Source organism: Ptychodera flava, chromosome 6 (genome assembly GCF_041260155.1).
Source record: "Ptychodera flava strain L36383 chromosome 6, AS_Pfla_20210202, whole genome shotgun sequence".
NCBI lineage: Eukaryota > Metazoa > Hemichordata > Enteropneusta > Ptychoderidae > Ptychodera > Ptychodera flava.
Window position 1 is genome coordinate 29,074,507 of NC_091933.1, and position 26,701 is coordinate 29,101,207.

The 26,701-nt window shown below is 37.0% G+C and overlaps 2 protein-coding genes across 2 annotated transcripts; both read left to right on the forward strand.

Annotated features, from left to right (window-relative positions):
• Nucleotides 1–344: 344 nt before the first annotated feature.
• Nucleotides 345–12,488, forward strand: LOC139134321 (plexin-A1-like). Its single transcript, XM_070701205.1, has 7 exons — nucleotides 345–473; nucleotides 1,673–1,863; nucleotides 5,397–5,523; nucleotides 6,282–6,418; nucleotides 7,005–7,177; nucleotides 7,847–7,955; nucleotides 12,158–12,488. Exons 1-7 carry the CDS (start codon nucleotides 348–350, stop codon nucleotides 12,168–12,170), a joined length of 876 nt encoding a protein of 291 aa, XP_070557306.1. The 5' UTR covers nucleotides 345–347; the 3' UTR covers nucleotides 12,171–12,488.
• Nucleotides 12,428–19,432, forward strand: LOC139134427 (hepatocyte growth factor receptor-like). Its single transcript, XM_070701289.1, has 10 exons — nucleotides 12,428–12,493; nucleotides 12,699–12,872; nucleotides 14,349–14,649; nucleotides 15,952–16,062; nucleotides 16,253–16,336; nucleotides 17,486–17,667; nucleotides 17,862–17,971; nucleotides 18,133–18,295; nucleotides 18,535–18,671; nucleotides 18,910–19,432. Exons 1-10 carry the CDS (start codon nucleotides 12,428–12,430, stop codon nucleotides 19,085–19,087), a joined length of 1,506 nt encoding a protein of 501 aa, XP_070557390.1. The 3' UTR covers nucleotides 19,088–19,432.
• Nucleotides 19,433–26,701: the final 7,269 nt, after the last annotated feature.

Consider the following 26,701-nt stretch of genomic DNA (forward strand, 5'->3'; position numbering starts at 1 on the left):
ACTTCTTCACAAATTGATGTCATTCGGCTCTATGGTTAGGGAAAGCGCAACACTCCTGACACCACACACTCTTTTTATCCAACTGTTTTATGTTGTTGCTATGGCATGAGCAGTCTAAGAAGCGAATTTGACTCAAGAAACGCACTTGCCCAAACGTAAGAATAATACAGAATAATATATGTATACCGCGAAAGCTGTTATTACGGCAAAAACTATCGTCATGATAACACAATTTTCGCATTGACAAGACCAAGAGTGTGTGTTCTTTCCATTCTACGTTTCAAATGTTCCAGTTGTCTAGAAAACTTCAATTACCTAATATGCCCTTTTCTGTACACAGGTGCACCATGGAAGCCGAGTGTTTGAGCGGTGAATGGCTACAAGCTGAGGCTGCTTCGTTTTATGAATACCCAAAACTTCAGATTCATCGATCATGTCTTTACATTGACCTTGTCGGCAGCTTCAATTTAACGGTAAGAAATCTTAAATACGGGTAGGTTACGATTCTATGAAGTCATGTGTTTGCTTGAATGTCATTAGCGGAAGACAACACTACATATCAGTGTAACGTTGTCCTTGGAAAGACTTTGCAGAGTGAGCACCATAAGATATGGCTTAGAAGTATGTTACACAAAGCAGCATAAAGACAAGAGGAGCGACAATTGCGTTTCACCATATTTATACATGAAAATTCACAGGGAGCTAAAAGTAATTGTGTGTTTGTTTCTGTCGACGATATTGCAAACGAACGTCAACGTTTTAGATTCGAAAACATTGTGATTGAAAACACGTAGACTTTGTTGAAACATTGTGATTGAAAACATGTAGGTTTTGTTAAAACGTTGTGTTTGAAACACATAGATTTTGTTGATTTTCCCCCTCCATGATGAAGTGATGCAGGTATCCTTTATTATGTTCACTAGTCGTACTGTCCAAACATCTTGTTAGCTTTGGACTTTTCTTGTAAATAATGAAAGCTATATCAGCATGACTACTGATTTTATATTTATTCATCAAATTCTCGTAAACTGCCGATAGAATCTGCAACAGTTGGATTCCTAGATTTTGATAATGAGTTAGGGCATGTTCTCCACAGACGGTTTCTTTTGTATTTGCATTAATAGATAAAGGGGCAAAACAAGAATGACATGATTTAAGTTGTATAGACTTGCTTGAAGCATTCATAACATGACATTTTTACGACATGTCGCAATTATCAGTAATTTTGTAAGTTTCATATAAGAGCCTACATTAAATATTTGACGATATCTGTCAAAAACAAGGAAAAATATAGTATTCATTATCAGGGTGATATTAATGAAATTACTGAGCAATTTCAATTAAACTAGTAATTAATTACAGTGCCTTCCTGACCGTAAAGTTTAATGATGAGCTCGATATCTGTGGTGATATTGCAAAATGTCATACAGGTTAATGTGTGGAATCAACAGGGTGGGATTCGTATCTGTATTAGAAAACAATACATTTTAAAGATGTACGGACTTCATTTTTAGAACACAGGAACACATTCAGTTCATCATGAATAGCCGTTGGTCAGATCACGTGGTCTTAAATGAACGAATTCATTTTCTTTGCGCGTCGTTTACTAGTATTTTGTGCGTAATCAGGAGCGAATTATCCTACAGTGTCCATTGGCCTTTTGCTATCACAGTTTTCTCCACGATCCGGTCTACGCATTGGTACTACCAAGATGCTGATATACGTTACAACAGAGAAGGCACTGAGTGTTACCGAGGATTTACTCTCTTTGTATATCAGTGACCATCTCATATGTCCAATAATGTACTTAATTCATGGTCTGGTCTATGAATACGACACTATTCTGGATGAATGGAGATACAGGTAGGGTATTAGCTTTTCTAGCTTGAAGAAGCTTTGTAACCTCCACAAATGTAATAATCTCCACAAATGTAATATCAACCTCAATTGTAATAAAATGCCCCCATAAATGTAATATCGCCCATAAATGTAACAAAAATCAACCATAAATGTAATAAAAACACCAACCACAAATGTAATAAATGGTAACCATAAATGTAATAAAAAAAAACCCATAAATGTAATACTTATCAACCATAATGTAATAAATTTATTTTGTCGTTGCAATTGAGGAATTAGCCCTTAAATATTGATCTATGTAATAAGGAAAGCAACTCCACACATTATTTATATCTTGATTGTTTGCGTTTTAGTGTGTTTTTACGTATATTTGAAAGTGTATTTTACATTTCACTGTTTTGTGTATAGAACTGATTGGCCACGGCGAGACACAGTTGTAATATGAATGACAGTGCAGTCTCTACTCCAGAGTGGGGAAGATTGTATAACACTACGATCCTTTAACGCCGTTTTTTCGAAAATTTCCGTACTTTCTAAATCAATTGCCTCAAATTCGTCTTCAGTGGATAAATTGTGTGGAATAATCGATAGATTGTCTGTATTCCTATGTTGTCCCACTTGAAGTTTGTTCCTTCACTAGGGATTCCAGGATGTCTAATTTTGTTCTACTGTGTTCAAGGCAGTGTTCGTATTGTTTTTTACTAGATTGAAATATATGTTCTCGTCACCATGTTTTGTGTCGTAAGTTTCTGTTATAAGGTTTTATATTTCTCTGTTATTTGCTCTGAGTCATCAGTCATAATTTTTGTGTGGTATCACTGGTTGATGAGTTATTTTGATGCTTCCTTATTATGTAATTATCAGTATCTAGAACTGCTGTTCCACTTCCATTATCTAACGGTTTGATCAGTACCTCGCCGTTTTCTGATAGCGTTCTCAAAGTATTCTATTCTGTGTTTCGGAAAGGAAACCTAGTTTCAGGAAAGTATGCAATAACATTACACTAGTCTTGTTAAAGTTATTATTTACTCAGGGCATTGATAAACAAATGATCACATATGCAAGTTCAAGTTTATAACATTCATGGTTGAGTTTATTACATTTATGGTTAATTTGTTTATTACATTTGTGGTTGCGGGTTGTTACATTTATGGTTGACTATTTGTGGTTGATTTTATTACAATTGTGGTTGATATTACATTGTGGAGATTATTACATTTGTGGAGGTTACAGCTTTGTGCCAGACCATGGTGCATTTACGTATTTGCTATTCTGCGTAGTCATACATGTCTACCCCATTCAATCTACGACAATATGACGTTCAAACGAATCAAGCAATAAAACGTATACAAGATAACAAAATCCGCAGGTGCAAAATACAAAGGGTCCACACCATGTATGAAAGGACCTGCTGGAACAAAATTTTAAAATATAACGATGTTAGAACAAGGACCCTTGAGTGAGCTATCACTAAATAGTACCAGTCAAACCTGTCCCACAATTTCAAAACCAAATGTAATCCGGAAAAGCTACTTTTCTACTCCATGAGAGTGAAAGTGTGCAATACTTTAAAAATTATGAAATAGAAATTCCAATTCTGCCAAAGAGCTTCATCAAAGATGTTACAATCTTCTTCTAGGGGTCCCTTTAAAGTCGTGAATCCAAACTCGACAGAATGAAAGTAAAGTAGAGGGAAATAGTACTTTTTTGGATAGTGATCACTGACTGTTACACAGTGTCACGTGACTGGATATTAAGTGGCAACGCAGAACTCTATCAAGGTCACATGGTAATCACGTGATGCATTGGTGACCAAAAATGTGCACTTATCTAGTACTCCGTTAAAGGGATACAGTCTTCGGAACTGCGCTCAAAGGTCGTATCGGACCCATACGATCCATGGCAACAATGTATCCAAGGCACACTGGTGATTGATGACAGTTAAAACATGTCTGTCATAATCTATCATCGTATATTATAGCTATGATGATGAGGTGCATCTTGATATCGTGCAAGAAATACATTATTGTAAACAAGAATCTCGCACAGGCGCAGTTCAGACGATGGATCCCTTTAGGGCTAAAATACTATTCTATAACTACGTAGTCTTAATGTATTTGGTCTCTGTCAGTGCTATGCCCACAACTCCATGAGGGGCTATACAATGTCCCCTTGCTTTTAAATAAACCTTCTTCCTTTCTCGTGGATTAAACAAAGTAATCATTATTTTTGCAATGATAAACGTGTTCGTCGTCTTTTTATTCTGAAACACATCAATCATATCCAGTCTTTTTTATAAAATTGTCTTCTGGCGTTCTTTGATGAAGCCAAGAATAGCTGCATGTCTATGTCGTGATATATTATTCTTATTATTATTTACCTCTTCTTGATGTCCTGATTAATTTTCACATCACTAAGATCATCAAGTTCTGGATTCAAGTTCAACATTGCTTGCCATGTTTATAATTCATAGAATATTATATTTTTCACACATTTGAAATGCACTTGTGCATAGCACCGATGTATCCATACGTTATGCTTATAACTGCATGGTTACATGTAACTCTTACGGAATACTTTGACGGTTACCTTGACAGTGGGTTGCCAGTCAGTGATGAACTATCCTAGAAAGTGCGAATTCTCTCTTCTAAGGAGTGTGTGATATGTATACGTCGTGCGCTTGAGCAAATGAGAGTATTTCCAGACAAGATTGGACAGTAAATATTCAATCCAAATTTCCAGTTCTTAAATACTTGTATAAGACACAGACAAATAAAAACAGACTAGCAACGCTACATGCCTTTTGTTCCATGGTCGTCTCGATAGACAAAGGCCTTTTCATATTAAAATGAGCCTCACAGGTGTTAGAATTTTTGGAGACTTTGTTCGTGGTTGATAATTGCACCGATTATGCGAAAAGTACGACGAAATGGCATCGTGCTGCCGGTCGCGTAGCAACCATACTTACTTTGTGAGCTCTCTGGGCAGAAACACTGCTTCACGCCAATCAAAAAAATAACACGCCAGTAGTTTCATAAACACGTTTTTCGATGACTTACTTTTAAAAGACGATAAATGACTGAACGTAAACCATTGAGTAAAACAAGACAGTATCGATAAAAGACTTTCAAATTTGGTTCAAACACACTAATTATATATTCATAAAAAAGTGGGAGGAACTCTTAAATGGTAAAACTTACTTTCCCAAAGCTCAAAACTTTCCCGTTTTCGCCAGCATGCCAATTCCGCTCAGCACAACACGACAACAACAACACAAACTTTGCCGAACATACTTTCGCTTAAAAATTGGCGAAAATCCGGAAATTACCGAAGGATGCATGGTCGGCACTCTTCGGAAAAGAGAGGCGAGAGCTACCTGAGGCGAGGCGAACATGGAGGGCTTACGTAAACGCTTCACACCTTGAACAATACTCGTTGCTAGTCTGTCTTCTATTTGTCTGTGTATGTGATTATAAAAAGCTGTAGCCTCTTTTCCTTCAAAGGAAATAGGCATTCATGTCGCATCTGCTTCACAGATTTCAGTGTAATGTCAATTCATCGGAAATACCAGAAGAGCAAGGGATTGTGTCGTTACGATACACCGACTCCAACATTAGACCTGCTGTACTTTGGCTTAATTCTACAGAGGAGATCGATTTTGTTGTAAGTGAATATTAAAGGAACCAAATGGATTGCATATTGCTTTTAAAATTGAATGAATATGGAACTAGTTAGAAAATAGCAGTTTTATTGCAGTTAATCGCTAGTATGTATATTTCACGATATTTTCAATTGAACCTGCATGCCAAAGATGATTCCATCAAATCTGAAGAAGCTAACATATATTTCCAGACAATCATATTAGAGTTTCATGTCAAATAGTTGGAAATATGAACTATGTAAACCTCGCATATATTTAATATGAATTTTGACGAATATTAGAAGTGATGTTGATCGGTACTTGTAAATTAAGTGCACACTTTTGGCAATTATTTCAGAGAAAAGTATCAATTTACAGACAACTGTTGCATGTTGCTTCAGATCCTATGGTGTGATGGTCATCGAGAGTATGACATCTTTGAAGTGGATTACTTATGTTCTGCACACGAGTTATAATGTTATAATCACTAAGTACCGTTGGTTATCCGTTGGGCAAGTCCATTTTTCCAGACTTTCTTTCATGGTATTGCCCTTTAACGACTCTTATGTAACACGACGAATTATAATTAAAAAGGATGTTGTCACCTCAGAACTTGTCGAGAAATATTGCAGTATTGCGGTCGCACATCAGATTTCAAACAATCTACCATTTAGAAGAAACTTATCTTTTAAATAATCATACAACAATTGGCTGTTATTTGTTTATCAACGAATAACGTTACTGTTCCTCCGTTAACTACAAAGAATGAATTTCTTTCCAGGTTCCGACTTTCAAAAGTTTTTCACCTCTTAAAGGACCACAAGCTGGAGGAACATTGCTTGAAATATCGGGAAATCATCTTCTGTCCGGAAATTATCACGACGTTGTCATCGCTGGGAGGACGTGCGAGCTAATAATGTCAGTTAAACTGTTATTGAATATTTACTGAAAATGATGACAATTAAAGACCAATCTACCATTGTGTCCCTTGGAGAGTTTTGTCAAAGATAGCGATAAATATTTAGAATCGAATAAATGGTTATGTTCAAGTCATCAGTTAGGGTTTTGTTCGAGTAAAAAATATATGAAATGTCCTTTCAATAGATAGGAATGATTTTTAATTTTACAACGCACATTCCATCAACATCTTAATTTGTATTGCTTAATAAACGCGTCTCTGTAGGTATATTATAGTAGACTCGCTGATTTGTGTACACACTCTATGGGACGTAGTAGTTTTTCGGTTCACTGCTGTCCTTTCATGAACTCGTCCATACAGTTGTTATAATAGAACGTCAGCACAGTACAGATGCACTCACGTTGAGTCGTTTGTTATAGTTAGTCGTCCGTGAGACGCATGGACTTCATGTATACTTTCGGGGCCATTACTCCAACACTTTGATGGCGACTTCAATCATCTTGTCAAAAGAACAAAGGTTTGAAAATGAGCTGCCACTCATTTTCTGCTTATTCTACCAATTACTTGGAGAGTTTCTCCTAACAGGGATTACTCCACTGACGAACGGTTGGTTTGTTTAACGCCTGAAGTAGCTAAGCCTACACAATCACTCGTCTTTATCAACTTGTACGACGACTTTACTCTGGCATCACTCCGGCGGTTCACCTACTCGAGAATCCATTTATCGACTCTATTTTTCCGCTTAGGACGTTTGTCGGGTAAGTGCACGTCTTGGCAAATGACGATTGATTCAATACAACAAATATCTGAACACAATGTTATTTTGAGGGGGAAATATCTGTGGCTGGAAGCATTTTCAGAAATCACAGTTTACATTAACTTACTGAAAATTTGGGACAATCTTCAGCTTTGTCTAAATTCACAGTCACATTTTTTCTCTGACCAATATATCACTCTAGATTTTTTTTTGTTGATTGGTAACATATAGTTTCTATTGCAGTAATATTCAATATCAAGTAAATTTCGCATTGAGTCAATATGTCGGAATCCCATGACCTCGCGCAGCATTTTGAGGGATACTGAAGTTATGTTAACGAAAAAGACCTTGTTTACTACAATTTGTATACTCGATAATCATACATTAGACCTGATAAAAGATATCAGTTTGCCAGTTTGGTATTAATCCGGTAAATTACGATTTTGAACACATTGTATGTAAAAATGCGCAGAATTTGGTATTAGAAGTATCCCTTTGACGTCATTTGAATGAATGGGGAACAAACGTCAGATGTTACTTTTATGTAAAAAAAACAGGGATTACTTTCGCTTTTGCTAATTTGCATATCAACCTGAAAAAATACAGGGTTTAATTTTTTAACTTGCGACATGGAATACAACTATACATAATAATTCATTTTATTTAACAGGGGAGGCGAGTTCCAGTATGTCAAGGGTACTAATCTGGATTCCATCGCCAGACCTTTATTTGTCGTCGTTGTGTACGTCAATGGAACTGCTGACGACCAACTTGAGACAGTAAGTAGAAATTAAGAACATCGATTTGTTGTAAGTAGGTAATAAAGCCTTACAAATGTAGAGAAAAACAGACTGACAGAGAGTGGGGTGGAGAGACTTCGACACAGACAATGGTGAGAAGCCACCTCTTGTAGAGGAATAATATACCCTAGGAGACGGGTCGATTCGGCACACAAATGTCCGGGTAACCACTATTGTGTGCAACGCCAGTTTTTTCCCTTATTCACAGAGGAACATAGACAGAGTGGCAACGCTGGCATGCCTTTTGTTCCATGGTCGTCTCGGTAGACTATTGGCTTTCATATTAAAATGAGCTTCAAAGGTGTTAAACTTTTGGAGACTTTGTTTGAGGTTGATAATAACACGAGGTTATGCGAAAAATACGACGAGATGGCATCGTACTTCCAGTCGCGTAGCAACCATAGTTACTTTGTGAGCTCTCAGGCCAGAAACACTGCTTCACGCCAATCAAAAGATAACACGCCAGCAGTTTCATAAACATGTCCTTCCTTGACGCACGTGTAAAAGACGGTATGACTGACCGTAAACCATTGAGTAAAACCAGACAGTATCGATAAAAGACTTTCAAATTTGGTTCAAACACACTCATTATATATTCATAAAAATATGAGAGGAATTTTTAAAACGGTAAAACTCACTTTCCTGAAGCTCAAAACACTCCCGTTTTCGCCAGCACGTCAATTCCGCTCAACACCACACGACAACAACAACACAAACTTTGCCTAACATACTTTCGTTAAATAATTGGCGAAAAATCTGAAAATTACCGAAGGATGCATGGTCGGCACTCTTCGGAAAAGAGAGGCGAGAGCAACCTTAGGCGAGGTGAACATGGATGGGTTACGTAACCGCTTCACGCTTAAACAATACCCGTTGCCACTCTTTCCACTTATTCCATGGTCCACAGAAAGCTTCGAATCACTGTAAGTGTGAAAATGTGGCATAAGATATGAGATTAGCCTCGGTGCAAAGTTAGTGTTTGAAAAGGTGAGTACTCTCTCTCGAGACTACAGGATACCACACGGCGTTACCTGTTTGTCATACGCATGGCAAGGGATCCGGTGTGCAACCCATTGTTGTACTTCGTACCGCTGTCTAAATGTGTGTGCTTATGTCTGCTTGTCCATCTTCGGTACGATGATGTAACATAGAGCGATGTATTATATTCAAATAAAATTGACAGAGAGTGACTATAAAGCAGAATGATAGGATGTGAAAGTTTTTTATCGGAGAAGTATCGATAGAGATCATGACATTTAACATTAAGGGAGCTTGACCTCACCTAATTCGCATTTTCGTCCGTATGCCATCAAATATGACCATAAGGTAAACATTTTGTTCCAAAGACTTCTTCGGTATCAAAGGCGTTGCTCAGACATGACAGTCACCGGGCAATGTTCTATGATATGTTAATGCATGCGAGTTTGAACTTGTCACTTATTTTTAAATGTACTGAACTTCAAAATCGTGCACATTTCCTTTTAAATACCGGTTTTGACATGAAGTCACCAAGATGAGATGTAAACTTTCGAAGACTTTCCTTAGTATTGGTATCGAAATGTATCACTAACATGTGTATATCTGTGAGTTTCTGCATTGAACATACATGTGAAGAGTAGTAACTTTTTGAGCTATGCTTAAAATTCACTCTCTCAGTTGGCCTGATGATGCTACTTGGCAACCAATCATCATTCATCTGAACCCGACCACGTGGCTTCTCGCATTTTTAGCTCACGTGTTCACAGACGTGAGCTATGTCGTAGCGATTTCTGTCTGTCTATGTCTGTGTCTCTGTCTGTGGGCCTGATATCTGCAAAAACGACTCATCAGATCTAAATCAAATCTGGTACTCAGATTTTGTTTGAGAAAGGCAAGAACTGATTAGTTTTGGCGGGTATGGCTTGCTATTTCAAGCCTATTTGCATAATTAATGATTTTAGAATAAAACAGACACATAGTGAGAACGGTTTCACGGAATTTGATGAGATTTGCAACAAATGTTGATCACACAAAGATTTATCAACCATGAGAGACACAAAGGTGTGACGTGAAAAATAATTAATAATTTGCATATTTGATGAACTTTCTTAATTAGGGATATATATCTGAATTGACTGACTGAAAATGACGAATCTTAGTATTTCTATTGAAGATGCTATGATTTAACATTTACTGAAAGTCATTAAGCATTTTTTCGTAAGCCAAATTATAATTTGCATATTAACTTAACTTCACTAATTTAGGTTTATTATCTTGATTGACTCGACCAATGTTAACGAAACTTACTATGTACATAGAATATACTATGATACAAATTATTGAGAGTCATTAAGTATTTACATCAGCCGATTCCTAGATTGCATATTTAATGAACTTTTCCGATTTGGGATATATATCTGAATGAAATGACAAAAATTGACGAAACTTGGTATGCATATTAAAGATACTATGATATATTATTATTGAATGTCACTAAGCATTTTCACTTCAGCCAATTCCTCATTTGTAAATTTAACGAACTTTCCTAATTAAGGATATATTATTCTTAATTAACCAGACCAAAGTTGATAAAACCTACTATATACATTAATGATAGTATGGAATAATATTATTAAAAGTCATTAAGCATTTTCACTTCAGAAAATTCCTAATATGCATGTTTAATGAAAATAACTGGCTAAACCTTGGTAGCTGCCTGACCCTCCACTTCTCCCCATGATTAAAATTATTGAGCCTTGGTCCGTGAGGTTCCCCTTCTGACCTGATATGGATTTTTGTCGTGATGGCATCATGAATAGCTTCACATAGCCGATTGTACTAATGTTGTTGCGAATACAATATATGTAGGGGTAGACAACTGTTACAATGTGTTCTCCACTACTCTAATAATAACAGGCGGTAGAAAAACACAGACCAGTTTGACTGAAATTCGTTACAGGTGCTATATTGTAATAAATGATGAAATTACAATATTATTGCCTTAGGTGCGGTACAAAACCTAAGACGGCAGGTGTCTGTCTCGTACACGATTGTAGAAGGCCACCTGGCACAGCAGTTAATGATTTTGGTGAAACTGCCTCTTTTACGCATCAAACTTTACAGGAAACTATCAAATCAATAAAATAATGTTCATTGTATCAAGAATGATTAAAGTGAGTGTATTGTCAGCTCGCACCCGCCATTCCAATTTCACGGTTTACTGGTCTGTAATGGATCTTTGCCAGCTAAAAGAAACCAACATACTTGTATGACACATGGTTATCTTTTAGGCCAAAAGAGCGCCTATGATTTTTTATCATATTACTGGAGCAGTTGGTCGGATGTCTTGCAAAGTTAGCACTGCGTTTTGTGCTCTTTTGACTTATGGCTTACTGCTTTTGATACGTTATGTATGTATGTATGTATGTATGTATGTATGTATGTATGTATGTATGTATGTATGTATGTATGTATGTATGTATGTATGTATGTATGTACGTATGTATGTACTTATGTATGTACGTATGTATGTATGTATGCATGTATGTATGTATGTATGTATGTATGTATGTATGTATGTATGTATGTATGTATGTATGTATGTATGTATGTATGTATGTACGTACGTACGTACGTACGTACGTACGTACGTACGTATGTATGTATGTATGTATGTATGTATGTATGTATGTATGTATGTATGTATGTATTTATGTCTGTCTGTCTGTCTGTCTGTCTGTCGGTCTGTCCTGTCTGTCTGTCTGGATGGATGGATGGATGGCTGGATGGATGGATGGATGGATGGATAGATGTATGTATGTATGTATGATGTATGTATGTATGTATGTATGTATGTCTGTCTGTCTGTCTTTCTGGATGGATGGATGTATGTATGTATGTATGTATGTATGTATGTATGTCTGTCTGTCTGTCTGTCTGTCTGTCTGTCTGTCTGTCTGTTGGATGGGTGGATGGATGGATGGATGGATGTACATACGTACGTACATGTACGTATGTACGTATGTACGTATGTATGATGTATGTATGTATGTATGTATGTATGTATGTATGTATGTATGTGTATGTATGTATGTAGTATGTATGTATGTATGTATGTATGCATGCATGTATGTATGTATGTGTAAATATGTATGGACAAATATAACCGTTGTTATGTACATCTTCTGTCTCTCACTCTCTAGGAATGCGCGGTAAAGAATTCAACGTTTCATGCGTGTCCCTTCACCGAAAATTGTAATCTCAGGTTTTCTGAATGACACCAGAGCTAGACGAAGCATTGACAGCAATGATAATGAATGTAACGAGATTACCACTACGCCATTGGGGAAGTCTGTGAATTCAGAATCGGATTTGTACTTGACAATGTTCAGGAATGGCTACCGTCTGTTATCCAAGATCATTTGGACGCTAAATATACTACCATTTCAGTGGCCAGAGACCCCGTGTATTACATGTTCGGTGGTGCAGGGAATATCGTCTTTTACAATCCTGGCAAAAATGACTATCTCGTTATTAAGGTACAGCAATTAAGTCAATTATTGTCACATATATACCGTTTGTTACCTATACAAACAACACATCACGGATCAAATAAATATAAGCGAATCGAACCCGAAGCGAACCTGAGCGAATCGTGAAAAATCACAGCATGCGAGATGAGCATAACCAGCCTGACATTGACAATAGTCGTTTATGATGCTTTTCTAATTTCTTCCCATCCAGGGCGAAAGACTAGATTGTGGTGCCACAAGAAACGACATAACTATCGAGGTAGGACTTGCCTACTGCACTCCGATTATTTCCCTCTATCGCACACAATTGACATGTACACCGCCATCAAGTGAACCGCCAGTGAGAAGCGAGTACTTGGAGAGCCACGGTTTTCCTCATGTTTTGGTGAGTATCTGAGATTAATCTAATTTATTGCCTAACGTTCTTGCCGTAACATAGCTGAGAACATTGCAAGCATTTCACAGAGATGTTTATTATTTTTTCTTCACTCACACTTCTTGAAATAGCCTGTCAGTTTCCTGACACAAATGTATGCAGATCTTCAATTGCAAATTATTATATCTTGAATTTGATATATACTTGAACTTAAAGTCCTTATGTTTCAGTAAAGTGATGCAAACTTTTGAGACTTCAAGTTAGGCCTACGTGTATGTGCTTTTCTCTCAGGGTTTATAATCGAATATTCAGATTTTGGAAGTTGCTGGCAAACAATAGAGTGAATAATCTTCTTTAATAGTCCCCGAGAACAAAGTCTGAGGACCAACAAAGTGGGCTCATGACCATCCACAGCAATAACTATAAGACCCACCTTGACCGAATTTATTTTGTATCACAATACAACTCAAAAAGGCTGCCGGATGGCTATTCCGTTGTGAATGTTTCACATCTAGAGCCATTACTGAGACACGTCAGGACTGATATAATTCAAATTTGGTACGATGATAATGTATTGTGACATAAATATGCATTCTTAATTTGTGTTGCGATAAAAGCCAATTTGGTCGTCCAAAGCTGGTAGAACGATAATCTACTATGACATACATAGGCAAGGAAAGTTTTTTGCGGTTCGGTCCAATATGGTTGTCAGGCAGTCATTTTCTCGAGTAACTTTTCATATTCAGATTCAAAATTCCTTGGACACAGGTATATATGAACAGGTCTCTCTAAACTGTATAGGAAGTATGTTGAACTATAATGCATATGTGTTTGATAACGTGTGTGCATGATATGATCCGATATGGCTACAGGGTGGCCATTTTCTCATGACTTTTCATGTCTGGAACAGTTTCGCAGATATGTCTGTAAGCAGGTCGATTTCAATTGAGGACTATATGAATTATGTACTATGCGATGTGTTGCGGTGCAGCCTTACACTGGCAATATGATCACCTGGCCACTGTGAGATGCGTATTTTTTCCATGTAAAAAACTGCATCTAAGTCAGGATGAGTTTATTTCGTTGTGACGAATAGCGGGGATAACAATATGTGTTGTAAAGAAAGCAGTAAGAGTTTTTGGAAAGTATAGACAAAGTATAGACTTTTTATGTCGGTCGGTATTTCGCAAGTATAGACATGGTTGGCATAACTGTCAATGTTGATTAATTGTATCACTTTGTTGGCGAAACGATGTAAATTAAGGAAAGGCAATGAAAAGGTGCTCTGCACTAAGAAGATACATCAATCACAATCTCTCCTCAAGTATCGATGTAACGTAAGAATTGAATATCTATCACGAATGAAAGCGTCGACCAAACAGGTGTGAGACATTTCCTCTCAGCCCATTTGAATGTTTTACTGAACTTGTATACTCTGGTCAATAACAGCCTCAAATGAGTCGACGTTTGATTGTTTTCGCGTAGGTACAAGTCGGGGTCGGCGGCAACAGTTACCTAATCGGTTACATTGACTATAAAGATACGAAGTTACCCTTCGAGGCCTGGATCATCGCTATCGCCGTCGGTGTCATTTTTCTGGTACTCTTCGCCGTAGGTGTTGTCATCTACTCTGTAGTGCGCCGCATTAGGCGGCGTTCGGAAGGAGTCGACGGTCAACACGATAAGTCCCGCCAAACCGAATACGAGACCATGCGGTCTTCTCCCGGGGCATACCAGAGCGTTTCCTTCGATGGAGGCGCAGCTTACTTACATCTTAGCAGCAAAGGTGTGTGTACGTATATGTATTTATAACACACCACATGCCCAATCCGTGTCGCGATGCGACAGAATATGTCACGTGAAGAGAAAATAGAGACGTCTGGTCCCCACTGAATCGACAAAAGTGACATTTTTTAAAAGCTATTTCCCTAGGGAAATAGTTCAGACCAAATTTGAAAAAGTGTCCGGTCACGTGACCATAGTGTCGTCTGCAACTTTGCAACAATGGCAGTTGACTAGAACGTGATGTGCGTCCAGGATGAGCGACGAGGTCTCTCTAAAACATATTTTCCAACAGTTTCCAACATTCCAACAGCATAGAACTTGAACAGCTCATCGACGAAAAAGATTCAAGTGCAACCAAGGATTGTTGTTAGTTATGCTTAGGATATTCTTTGAAAAAAAGTGGTACCACGTACAACTGTATAAAGCATTGTGGAAATATCGCCAAATAAACTTGTCACAATTGATTGTTGCGGTGCAAAATATGAAAACATATTAAAAACTATAACATAATACAACATGAGCGTGTGATGTGTCATAAAACACCTATAACCTGGTCTTTATTCGGACTATATCGCCTGTTCATTACCCCTCGTGGCCGTGTGTACCAGAAACACATCGCTATACCCCTCGGCCTACAGCCTCAGGGAATAGCGATGTGTTTCTGTTAACACACGGCCCCTCGGGGTAATAGACGGGCGCTATAGCCCTCATGACCAGGTAATAGGTGTTCAATGTACAAAGACAATTTTTAATTACTAACACGCCGTTAAAAGATAAGGTCACCACATTATAGTGAACGTAAGGAATATATAACTATATAGTTTTCCAACGTTAAATGCAACCTTAAACAAAGTCTAACCCGCTGGATAGTGCTGTATTGTCGCTCAACCGTAAAAAATGGAAAACTGGAAATTTCTTGTTGGGATAGAGCGATATGCAATTCTTTTATCCCACATTTCTTACCACTCAATGACTTTTGGTTCTATTGTACGATAAATTTAGGTTACACTTATTAGCTTATCAAAACGTAAAAGATGCGTTTTGAAAAACATGCCTTATCTTTGTTTCCTCAAGCTTCTTCGGTCAAAGAACTTTCACTTTCACTATTCATACAAATGATAAGGTTGTTATCCTGTTTCACGTCCGTATTAAACTAACATGTTTTTTGTTTTAATTTCTCTATCCGAAAAATATGGTTGATATCCTAATAACTTCTTAGATACGTACTTTCTGAATGACTCTTCTGACGACTTATAGGATCGGGCACGTCATTTATTTGTTTGTTTGTTTTACCGTGGCGAAGACAAGGGGACGCTGATGGACAAGCTGGATGAGGAAACTCGTCTACAGATACAAGATGTGCTGATCGAGAGTAGCAGAATTCAACTGAGCAGCGGTGAAGTCCTCGGCAAAGGTAGATTGAAATCGACTTCTTCGTTATTACCAACACTGTGCCGCGGAAATGTACCTTTCCATTGAACGATATTTACCTGCAGCATCGTTAATGGTACAATGTGCTAGCAGTAGCAAATGTTAGAGTTATTTTTGGTTGATTAATTAGAAAATAATCGATTTAAATACACTGTCTTCTTCTCCCTTTTCAGGAGAATTTGGAAGAGTGCTGCTTGGCGATCTTTTAGACGAAGATGCCAAACGAAGCTTCAAAGTTGCCGTGAAATCGTTGAAAAGTGGGTGTATCGTACATTGTCTATTTAATGTGTTAATGTGTTTCATTTCGAAGTGCAATTCTTTATCAAGTCAGACCATTCTGTATGCGTGATTGTTGTTGATTACTGAATTGGTTCGGACTGGAGTTTATAATGTCAACAATTGCATGCGTTGAACATTTGTCAATGCTATATTCTGTATTTCAACATACTGTATCGAGAAGAAGAAAGCGAATCTAAGTAAGTGCATTATTCAATATACATAATGAAAATTTATCAAAAGATACTGCCATTGGCCCTGTAAGTACTTACCGTTCAGTTGATGTTAGGTATATTTGTCCCAGGTTGATGATACCAAGCCGCTAAACTGGAATCGCTAGAATTAGGCATGCTGAGCTCTGCATTTTGTTGTTGATTTTGGTGAACACTCGCTAGGCTACTTTTCAGTTAATAATAAACCTAAGTATCGGTTGAAATATCAAAACTGTACAGAATGGATTCTCGGGATGTGACCTCAACACGTATCGGTAATGTTAGTGTGGGTATGCCATTGTATGTGTCTGTGAAATACCGACCATCCTTCCCTCCCTCTCCGGTTCTAAAATTATCATTAATTACGTCAACTGAGAGAAGTTAGAGATAATATGAACTTGGTTTTGTATTAAGGTAGAACGCACCTCGGGGACAGAAATTCGGGTTTTGAAATTGTATCAATCCTCTCCTGATCTACTACTTGTGGGGGTTCATTTTAAAGCTCTCGATGAAAGAAAAGTTTTCAACTTCCTGCTTTTTCAAAATCGAAACTTTTATTTTCCCCATAAAGATAACATAGGGATGGCAGCAATTTTAAATTTCAAATATTGGGAAATCATAGGTATTTTGTCTCTCTAATACCAAATTTTACATATTGACCCCCAATTTTTATACTTGCTTTGGTTAATAAATGGTCGAAAGTTTCAGTGAGGAAAGTTTGAGGAAAAGTTTAAGTCTTTCAGTTTCGACGGACATACTACCTTGAGTGCTTTGCAGCTGTTCCGGTCAATTTATCCCAGAAAATCGCTAACAATAGAAAGGAGAATACGAGTAGTACTGACTTGATCCTTATTTTGAGCAGTTTTGTTTTCACTGTTTCATTACCAGTTTAATTTGCAACATGATAATCTTTCACAGAATACACTGACATAGAAGATGTGCGTAAATTTCTGGAAGAGGGAATAATGATGAAGGATTTCAAACACCCCAACGTCTTAAGTCTGATCGGAGTTTGCATTGACGACGACGACTGTCCCATGATTGTACTTCCCTACATGAAACATGGCGACCTGAAATCATTCATAGAGAAACCTGAAAGGGTGAGTTGCAAGATGGCTGAATTCTATCATTGGTCGAAGTATAACAGGAGAACAAGTTATAGGCCGGTATTAATCAGCATCCTTACAACACTTGCAAGAAAAACATTATACGATTTATTGCAAGGTCTGCCATACATTGAAGGCGATTTGTGATCATCATGGCTGCTGTCCTATTTTACCTTTTGCACTTGCAGGAACTGACCGTTGGCAAGATTGTGACGTTTTCACTACAAATTGCTCAAGGTATGGCATATTTGTCGACTCTGAAATTCGTACATCGTGACCTGGCTGCTAGAAATTGTATGTAAGTATTAAATAAAGTTACTGCGTTTGGTTTTTCACCAACTCTGTTTACTTAGCAAATCCAATATTCAAACGTGTGTCAATATTCCTGTCAAAAGTGTTTCATCATTTCGTGCAGTTTATAACGTGAATTACATGTGATTCTATGTGAAATTCTTAAAGGGTTGATGAATCGGAGACTGTGAAAGTGTCGGACTTCGGATTGTCACGTGACATTTACGAACGGGAATACTACACCAGCGAAGACAAGAAAGCCAAGTTACCATTTCGATGGATGCCACTGGAAAGTATTAAGAAGAGTATATTCAACGTGAAAACAGACGTGGTACGTACACCCTGAAACACGCCTTCATTTGATAGCTTTCGCTATGTCACCCTCTTTCGTTCCGTGATATTCACTTTGTGGTGCCGCTGTTCAAAGTGTCAATAATTACCAATATCTAGATATCACCCCAATAATCAGTACCAAATCCCTCGAGGATCCAGAACAAGCTACAGTTGAATGTTGTTTAAAAATCGCAGCATATTTTATACTGTTCAAACTATGGAATACCCTTTTTGCAGTGGTCGTACGGTGTGTTGGTGTGGGAACTGTTGACACGAGGAGAGCTCCCCTACTCCAGCATTGATAACTGGGACATACCTAACTACTTGGAAAGAGGAAGAAGACTGCCACAGCCGGCCCACGCCCCGGATGATTTGTGAGTACATGACAGACCACGGGATTTTGATGAAACAGTTGTACTAAATACGCATATAAGTAATTCCATATATGTCTCATTGACATTAACTTCATCAGTCGAGATAACTGAATAATAATTCCTGCTACTTTGGACAGCACCTAAGTAAGATACAATAATGAAAAAAGCTAAAATCAATTTAATTCTCGCGAGCACAAGAGTGTGAGTTACGGAGTTACTTTCGAAGATTTCGTTTCAGGTATGAAGTAATGCTAAAATGTTGGCACAAAGATCCGACAGAAAGGCCGGAATTTGAAACAGTGGTTGGACAGCTGCGATACATTTCAGAGCGAGGCGAGAAAGGATCGGAAGATAGCTACTACTTCCAACCAGTAGAAAGTCCGCATTACATCAGCTTATACAGCTCTCCGTCATAGAAGACATCTTAATTGCTCTCACATTTTATCGCTTGTAAACTTTTAAGCTTCAGTCTGGAATCATAACGAATCGCTCTAATGAATTATCGTATAAAAACCTCACCCAGCTGAAAGACTTTTGCTGTGGAATGCCGTGGACAGTTTATGTTACACACGTCATAATTTTGCGTAGTGTATTAGAGATCAACTTAAACCAACGTAATAGTTATATATAGACACTTGCGATGATGGCGTTTTGATCTCCGATCAGGGTGAGTCATCCTTTTGGAATGAGCGGTATGCTCAACGAGGATGTAAATTGTAACCTTTCTTGTCAAATGATATGAGAGCGTTTATTTTATTGTTACAGTAAGGCGGTATATTAATAATGTAGTATTCATTCTGACCCAAGGTTATGTCGAACAGACGCTAATACAATTTCTATAGTGATTTAATTTTTTCCATAAGCATGCAATCAAAGCGATAATAGAGGATGGTACAAAGCGTGTGAAATGGATTTAGAGTGTACCATAAGCTTAGTTGAAGATAGAGCCAATCACCATGTTAAGGAATACGGCGAACTATTCACTAACATATGAAAATGAGACACAAGTGTTGAATTTTTGAGTTCTCTTGCCTTCGGGTCTGGTTTTCGAACCTTGTACTGCGGCATTTTGTAATACGACGCGTTTTGTAATAACTTACGCAAAATGTAATAAGGGTATCAGCATTTTGTAATAAAATGGTCTACGCATTTGTAATAAAGGTATCAGCATTTTGTAATAAAATATTGTTTACGCGATTTGTAACAAGGGTATCAGCGTTTTGTAATAAATCGCGTTTTGTAACATTAGTCAACGCATTTTGTAATAATTATAAACATCCGCTGATATTGTATGTATTTCAAAATGCTTTGTGGTTTCTGAATACGTAAAAATGTAATAGCATATAATGATGTCGATATTATATCTCACTACCAAGGCTAGGTTATCATAATAACGCCATATAAGGGGGTCTGAGTTGACAGTCAAAATGCAATTGAAGACAGAATGAGATTTATTGTATGCGATTTATAATCGAAAAACAAACCGAGAAGTTTTAGTAGGTTTTACATACAGTACTGTACTTTGAAAAAACAATATACGGCAGACCTTTCTGCATTTTTTTCTCTTCAATGTTACTGTTGGTGGATGGAAAGAGAAAGGCTTGGAGATGACATGCAGAGCTCAGAATATGATAAAAGACAGCGACATCATCAACATTGACAGTGTTGTGTTCTAAGACCTAATTTTATTATACTAATGATGTACATGCCACAAAACCCACCTTATCCAGAAATGGTTCCCTTGTGACATTTTGAGGGTTTCAGTCTGATTGTTAGGGCGTTGCTACATTATTTTTACTTTTTTTACTAAAGAAAAACAATAAATATTGTTTTTGGTGACAATAAAATTGTGTATTCTTATGTTTTTGCATGTATATTGGATGAAGTATGTCAAACTCGAATAATCAAATTCTGAGTTTTGCAAAATGATTGTAATGTTAGTGTACACTGTGATTTGAACGAAGCTTTAATTTGATTCATAAAAATGATGTTACAAACATTTTGCTGAAACCATCAGTTGTAGACAACAGAATCTAATATACAATAATACATTTAGACATAATTGAGAAATGGGAAGTGATAAATTCTTTAGAATGTCGTCACGAAGAGAAGCAATATGTGAAAATCATTGTAAATTTAGAATACTGATTGCCATTTTGAATATTTAATGAGGTCATGTGACCAGTATTTGCATATTTTTGGGGCAATTGTAATACTAGAATTCCAAAAATATCTTGCAATTGAGGACAAAGTTTGATAAATTCAATAGTCAGATGATATAAAATAGGATACCTTGACATGTCTGACCCCTATTCAAGGGCGCTGTGTGTAATTCTTGACTTATGAGTGAAGACAAGAAAAATCTGTGTAAGGTTTAACATAATGTATAAAGTTTACATCAAAGTCCATGGTAATGGGACTCTAAAATGTGATTATGCATTGGGATATGATAAAATATCGATTATCTTTTACTGGAAAATTGGAAAACATGTAAAAATAATGATACATTTATATTGTTGGTGGCCATTTTGAACACCTAATTAGGTCACATGACCAGTATTGGCATATTTTGGGACAAGTGTGTCATTGTCATTCAAAATATACATACTTACTGTGGGAAATATTTCATAATATTAGGTGCTGGATGTTATGTTACATTATGCTTTGACTGACCTAACACTTATACAGAGCCTTTGTTTACATTACACTTAGCAGGTCAAAATGATACAAAATATCTGTGTTTTTTCAAACTTTTTGTCACAATTTCATTGCAGGCCATGCTGACGTGATAGAAAACAGGTTTGGTGATGAAAATGATGAATGAATGAGGAATTCCTATGAAAATAAAGAAATATGTGGAAAAAATACAATATTTTATATATTGGCCGCCATTTTGAATACTTAATGAGGTCATGTAACCATAATTTGCATACTTTTGGCACAAAGTATTGTATGATGATTCCAAAATTATAATGGTATGGGGACAGTCTTTGTTAATTTAAGAAGTCATACGTCATGCTTGATGGTACTTCCAAATGTCAACTCCACCCCAGGGCCTTGGTATGGGGTGCAAAGGGTTAAAGTGGAAAATAAACGTACAAAAGGTTGCAATATTCTAAGCAACTTCTAACAGTATGATATATGTGATTCTCTAGAGTTGATTGTCGATAATTTACGGTAATAAGATGGGAGGGGCACGTTAATATGTCAATGCTGACAGCTGATATTTTTCAAAATATACTGAAATAACACTGACGTGAAGCAGTCAATTAAAATACTGAATGATCATTTATTTTAATCATCTCATAGACAAGGACAAAATAAAGCTCTATCGACAGACCAGGCACTTTTCCTTGTATGTAAAAGGTGACAATTCATATCTACTGAGCCATGGTTTTGTTTTCTCAGATCTATTCTTTCCCGTTGTGTTCCTCCTTTGAATCCACGCTATCGCCCAATGGTAAAATTTGTCTAGCCAACGACCTAGGATAAGCTGCCCTGCAATACTATGATTAAGCTACATTTGGTTCGCTATCCTGCTGGTTATACCTGCCAAATATCTGCCATTATCATTAAATGATAACAGCCATAGAAAGATTGATAGACAGACAGACAGACAGACAGACAGACAGACAGACAGACAGACAGACAGACAGATAGACAGACAGACAGATAGATATATAGATATGCATACTCAGGCACTCTTTCCTCCCTCCCTCCCTTCCTTCCTCCCTACCCACATAGATGCATACATACATACATACATACATACATACATACATACATACATACATACATACATACATACATACATACATACATACATACATACATACATACATACATACATACATACTCAACAGGTCATATATACTTCCGCTTTAGTAGCTAAACAAGTCAAATCACTAAAACATCAGATTATTCTGACTATTTTAGTTTAGTTTAGTTTAGTTTAGTTTAGTTTAGTTTAGTTTAGTTTTAGTTTTGTTTACTTTAGATTACTTCAGTATAGTTAAGGTTATTACGAAAATAACGCAAAGAATGTATAAAGACACATACATGTAGTCATTAGCGCGCGTTTAGCGCGTCGGGCGATGCGTTGCACAAATGTCTGAGTGCTTACTTTGCGGTATTTTCGTAGTAATTATTATCGTACATCTCCTTTTTTATCAAGAATATATGCACCCGTCGTTTCCGATGCATTATTTCATACACTTTAGAGGCATATTCTGCATCGCCCTCTCAACTGCGAGCGGGTTAAGGGTAAGCGCCATCTTTGTTTACATCGCGCGCTCATCCAACATTCGATGTACGAGCCGAGCAGCGATGCCGTGCCATATTTGTACAGTGCCGTCTTGGTGAACTTTCGTTATTACCTCATAATATTTTTCACCTCTCAACAATCGTAATACATTTACTTCTGTTTCTTTAACCAGAAGTTATTTTCAAAGTACAGTATGGAGTTTCAATATGGAGCCATTCAATGACGCACTGTTTATCATCAAATATAAAGGGGTTATTGCATGCCCATTACGTGCCCAGTTTTACGGAAGCTCGATTCTATTGTTTGCGATGGCAGATGTATAATAATTTATTTTATATTATTATATTTTATTACACCTCACTCATTCAGCGTGCACTGCCATTGGTTAAACACGACTCACGTGACATATAAAAGAACGTGATGATGCCCTCTGCATTTGATATTGCATGGATGACGTCATTTTACTTACTGCGCATCCTTTCTGTGCAAAACAAATTGTCGTTCGCTTGTTGTACTTTGCAGTCGGCAACTTATGGCTGCGAAACGTCATGCAGAGCTGTCACCGGCACAGTTAGACGATATTTTGATGCAAGTAAACAGCAAACGAACGAAAATGGCAACAGGGAATGCAATTTCTGTATTCAACGACTATGCAAACAACAAATTTGGATACGCCACCGAGGAGATCGGCAAACTTTAGCGGCAACCCTAGACTCGGCACTGACAACATTTTACGCTGAGGTCCGGACTCAGAAGGCGAACTGTACTCGAAGAAGTCTTTGTGTTTTTGTTTCTTTGCATGTTTGCTTGTTAGGTGTAATAAAAATAATAACACATGAGAGCCAGGGCAATATTACGATTTTTGCCTGCCCTCGGGCTTGTGGTCATGATCGAAATACTGATGATGCCCTCGCCTACGGCTCGGACATCATCAGTATTTCGATCATGACCACCATCCCTTGGGCAGGCAATAAATCGTGATATTGCCCTCGCTCTCATGTGTTATTATTTAATTATTTTATCTGAGTATCTACCTGTTGATTGCTTGTTGTCTGCAATACATCAGAAAGAATGTCGTTATCCTATATTTAATAAATCAACTGACTGCGTATACCAATGATTCTCTCAAATATATGATAATAAACTAGTCAAAATCTAGTAGTTACCTGCCTCAGATGATCAGTTGGTAAAAATACTGATTGACAGCTGTCTAAAATTAAGTCTGTCTAATTTGAAATGGAAGTCAAGGAGCGATCAAATTTTGTACTTACTTGAGAGTAAACACACACTTTGTAATACCATTCCAAAGTCAATAAAATATCTGTTAATGCTTTAAAACTGGGGAAAGTTTTTAAAATTATTACAAAATGCGTTAACAGTTATTACAAAGTGCGAATTATTACAAAATGCTGATACCCTTGTTACATTTTGCGTAGACAATTTTTTATTACAAAATGCTGATACCCTTGTTACAAAACGCGTAGACTGGTTTATTACAAAATACTGCAGACGTTATTACAAAATGCGTCAGTTATTACAAAATGCTGATACCCCTTATTACATTTTGCGTAAGTTATTACAAAACACGTCAGTATTACAAAATGCCGCAGCACAACCCTATATTTCTTACCTGGACGTCAACACGTCAAGCGATGCAATTTCCATCAACAGAATTGGCACTCTTTGCTTTCCGTTTTTGGTAGCGTTTCCGTTCTCAAGCAAGACGTTCTTGGCCGTAACAGGAAATTGGATAATTTTTGACCACTCTTACGAGCTGTACGTCGCGAGTGAAATGAAATATGCTTCCAAACATCGATAGTTATAGCCACTGTGGAAAAATTCTAAACGTTGGTTGGCTTTATAGACAAGTCTGGCTGGCAGAAGTGGCTCGTCACTTTTCTTGTAACTTTTTCTCGTTTTGCTTTTTTTTCAAAAGTAGAGATTTAAGAATATATACATTCACTTTTTCGTACATCGATTCCATGTTTATTTGACGACTTGGCTATAAAATTTCATGGATTTCTTTCTTGTTAGTCTTAACTTGATCTGTACATGAGAGAGTGAAAGTCTCGCCTGTGTCGGCGGGTAAGTGACATTGACCTTAACTTACGTATAGTAGGAGAATTTGAAATTTTTGAATTCATTTTTTTTTTAGATATTTTCAATAAGGTTTTCTACCATTCTTACTTCTGTCATTACCTGTAGACAAAAATTTGTATTGTAATTATTGTCCATGTAGTTTGTTATTCGTTTTAAGTCATTTAGATCAGGGTATTTTATTACTCGATTAATTGTGTTGAGACTTACTCGAAATTTTCAAAATACTCATAAATGAAATTTTAAACACATCTTGTTATCAGGAATCACCTTAAAGGATAAGCAGAAACTGAGTCTCACTGTTGGTTGCACGGTTTGATAACAATAAAATACATTGAATTTTTAAAGTCCTGACATTGTTGTACCCATGTATCCTAGGCTATGTAACCAATATTCAAGGTGAATGCGATAGTTAATTGAATGGGAGGTTTTGAATAAATACATGCTGTTATATATGTACCTCACGCTGTTTTAAGTCTATCAAGTCCAATAAACGTCTCTGTCAGTACGCTAAACACACTAGAAATATCGAATTTGTTTAGGCTTTCAACCGTTAACGTTTTCTTTGGGCCGCGCATAAAACGGATTGCACTTCCGTTAGTTCCATACGGGTTTGAGGCCTATGCTATACCTGTTGAAATCGTGTCTACCGTCGTGGAAGGTACGTGTAGACCGAGAGATTGGCTGGCATTTGCTCCGTACACGAACGTGGGCGCCGTGTTCCTGATTCACGCGACCGACGACTAGAAATTACGACTACTTGCCCATAGCGTATTAATATTATTTCAAAAATAGTTTAAACGCTTAAACGCGGAATCTTTAAGGAAAACTCCTTTTATCTTGCAAAAAATTGCGAATTCCTGCTTGTGTATTTGATAGATATAATTCTACTCTTGGTGACACGGTCATTACGTTAACGTTATTTTCCTTAACTTGAAAGAAAAAATCTGTAATGAATAATATCTCATTGCAAAAGCAACTTTTGTTTTTTATGACTTTTTAAAAATATTGGCATACATGTTATTGACTTCGCGAGCTCGTATATTGGCAAATTTCCACTTTAGAAAACATTTTGAAATGAGCAAACAATTATATTTTGAAAAATATTATTTTCAGTATTCATTATGAACTTTACGTTCGCAAAAAGATAAATGACAAGCTATTGAAATGCAGTCTTTTTGAAAACATGTTATCTTCTCTTATCATAAGACCTTACAACATAATTCGGAAGACAGCAGTCACTGGTTTTTAGCAAACATAAGAGTCAATCGAGGAATCAAAACAATGCAACGACGTGGAAGTAAGTCGTGAAACATTTGCAATTCAAAGCGTCAATGTTGACAGAGATGACCTGTAAATATGGATGAAAATTATGTTTAACGTATTGGCGTTTTCAACATTTATCAGCAAGTGAACTGTCAGTTTTCGTTGCCGGATATCATAACTTCTACAGGGTCTCTTCAGACTCAAATCTCCGTTTCGACACAACAAACTGGTCAAAAACCTCCCACCTGCACTCTCGTAAATCGTACCGTGACATTGACGAACTGTAACATATTTTTATTTCATTTTCGTACTGCAATGAGAAACATCTGTCGGTAACCATTTACTAGCTATATATGAGAAACTACTTGCTGCCAAAATGTAACGCAGCTCACCCAAGGAATGC

Excerpts from the sequence above, each read along its gene's own strand:
- LOC139134321 (XM_070701205.1), top strand. The coding sequence starts at position 348 with ATGGAAGCCGAGTGTTTGAGCGGTGAATGGCTACAAGCTGAGGCTGCT. Across the intron at positions 474-1,672 it reads TCGGCAGCTTCAATTTAACG|TTTTCTCCACGATCCGGTCT; the intron begins GTAAGAAATCTT and ends TTGCTATCACAG. Across the intron at positions 6,419-7,004 it reads AGGACGTGCGAGCTAATAAT|GGATTACTCCACTGACGAAC; the intron begins GTCAGTTAAACT and ends TTCTCCTAACAG.
- LOC139134427 (XM_070701289.1), top strand. The coding sequence starts at position 12,428 with ATGTTCGGTGGTGCAGGGAATATCGTCTTTTACAATCCTGGCAAAAAT. Across the intron at positions 12,494-12,698 it reads ATGACTATCTCGTTATTAAG|GGCGAAAGACTAGATTGTGG; the intron begins GTACAGCAATTA and ends CTTCCCATCCAG. Across the intron at positions 14,650-15,951 it reads CTTACATCTTAGCAGCAAAG|ACAAGGGGACGCTGATGGAC; the intron begins GTGTGTGTACGT and ends ACCGTGGCGAAG.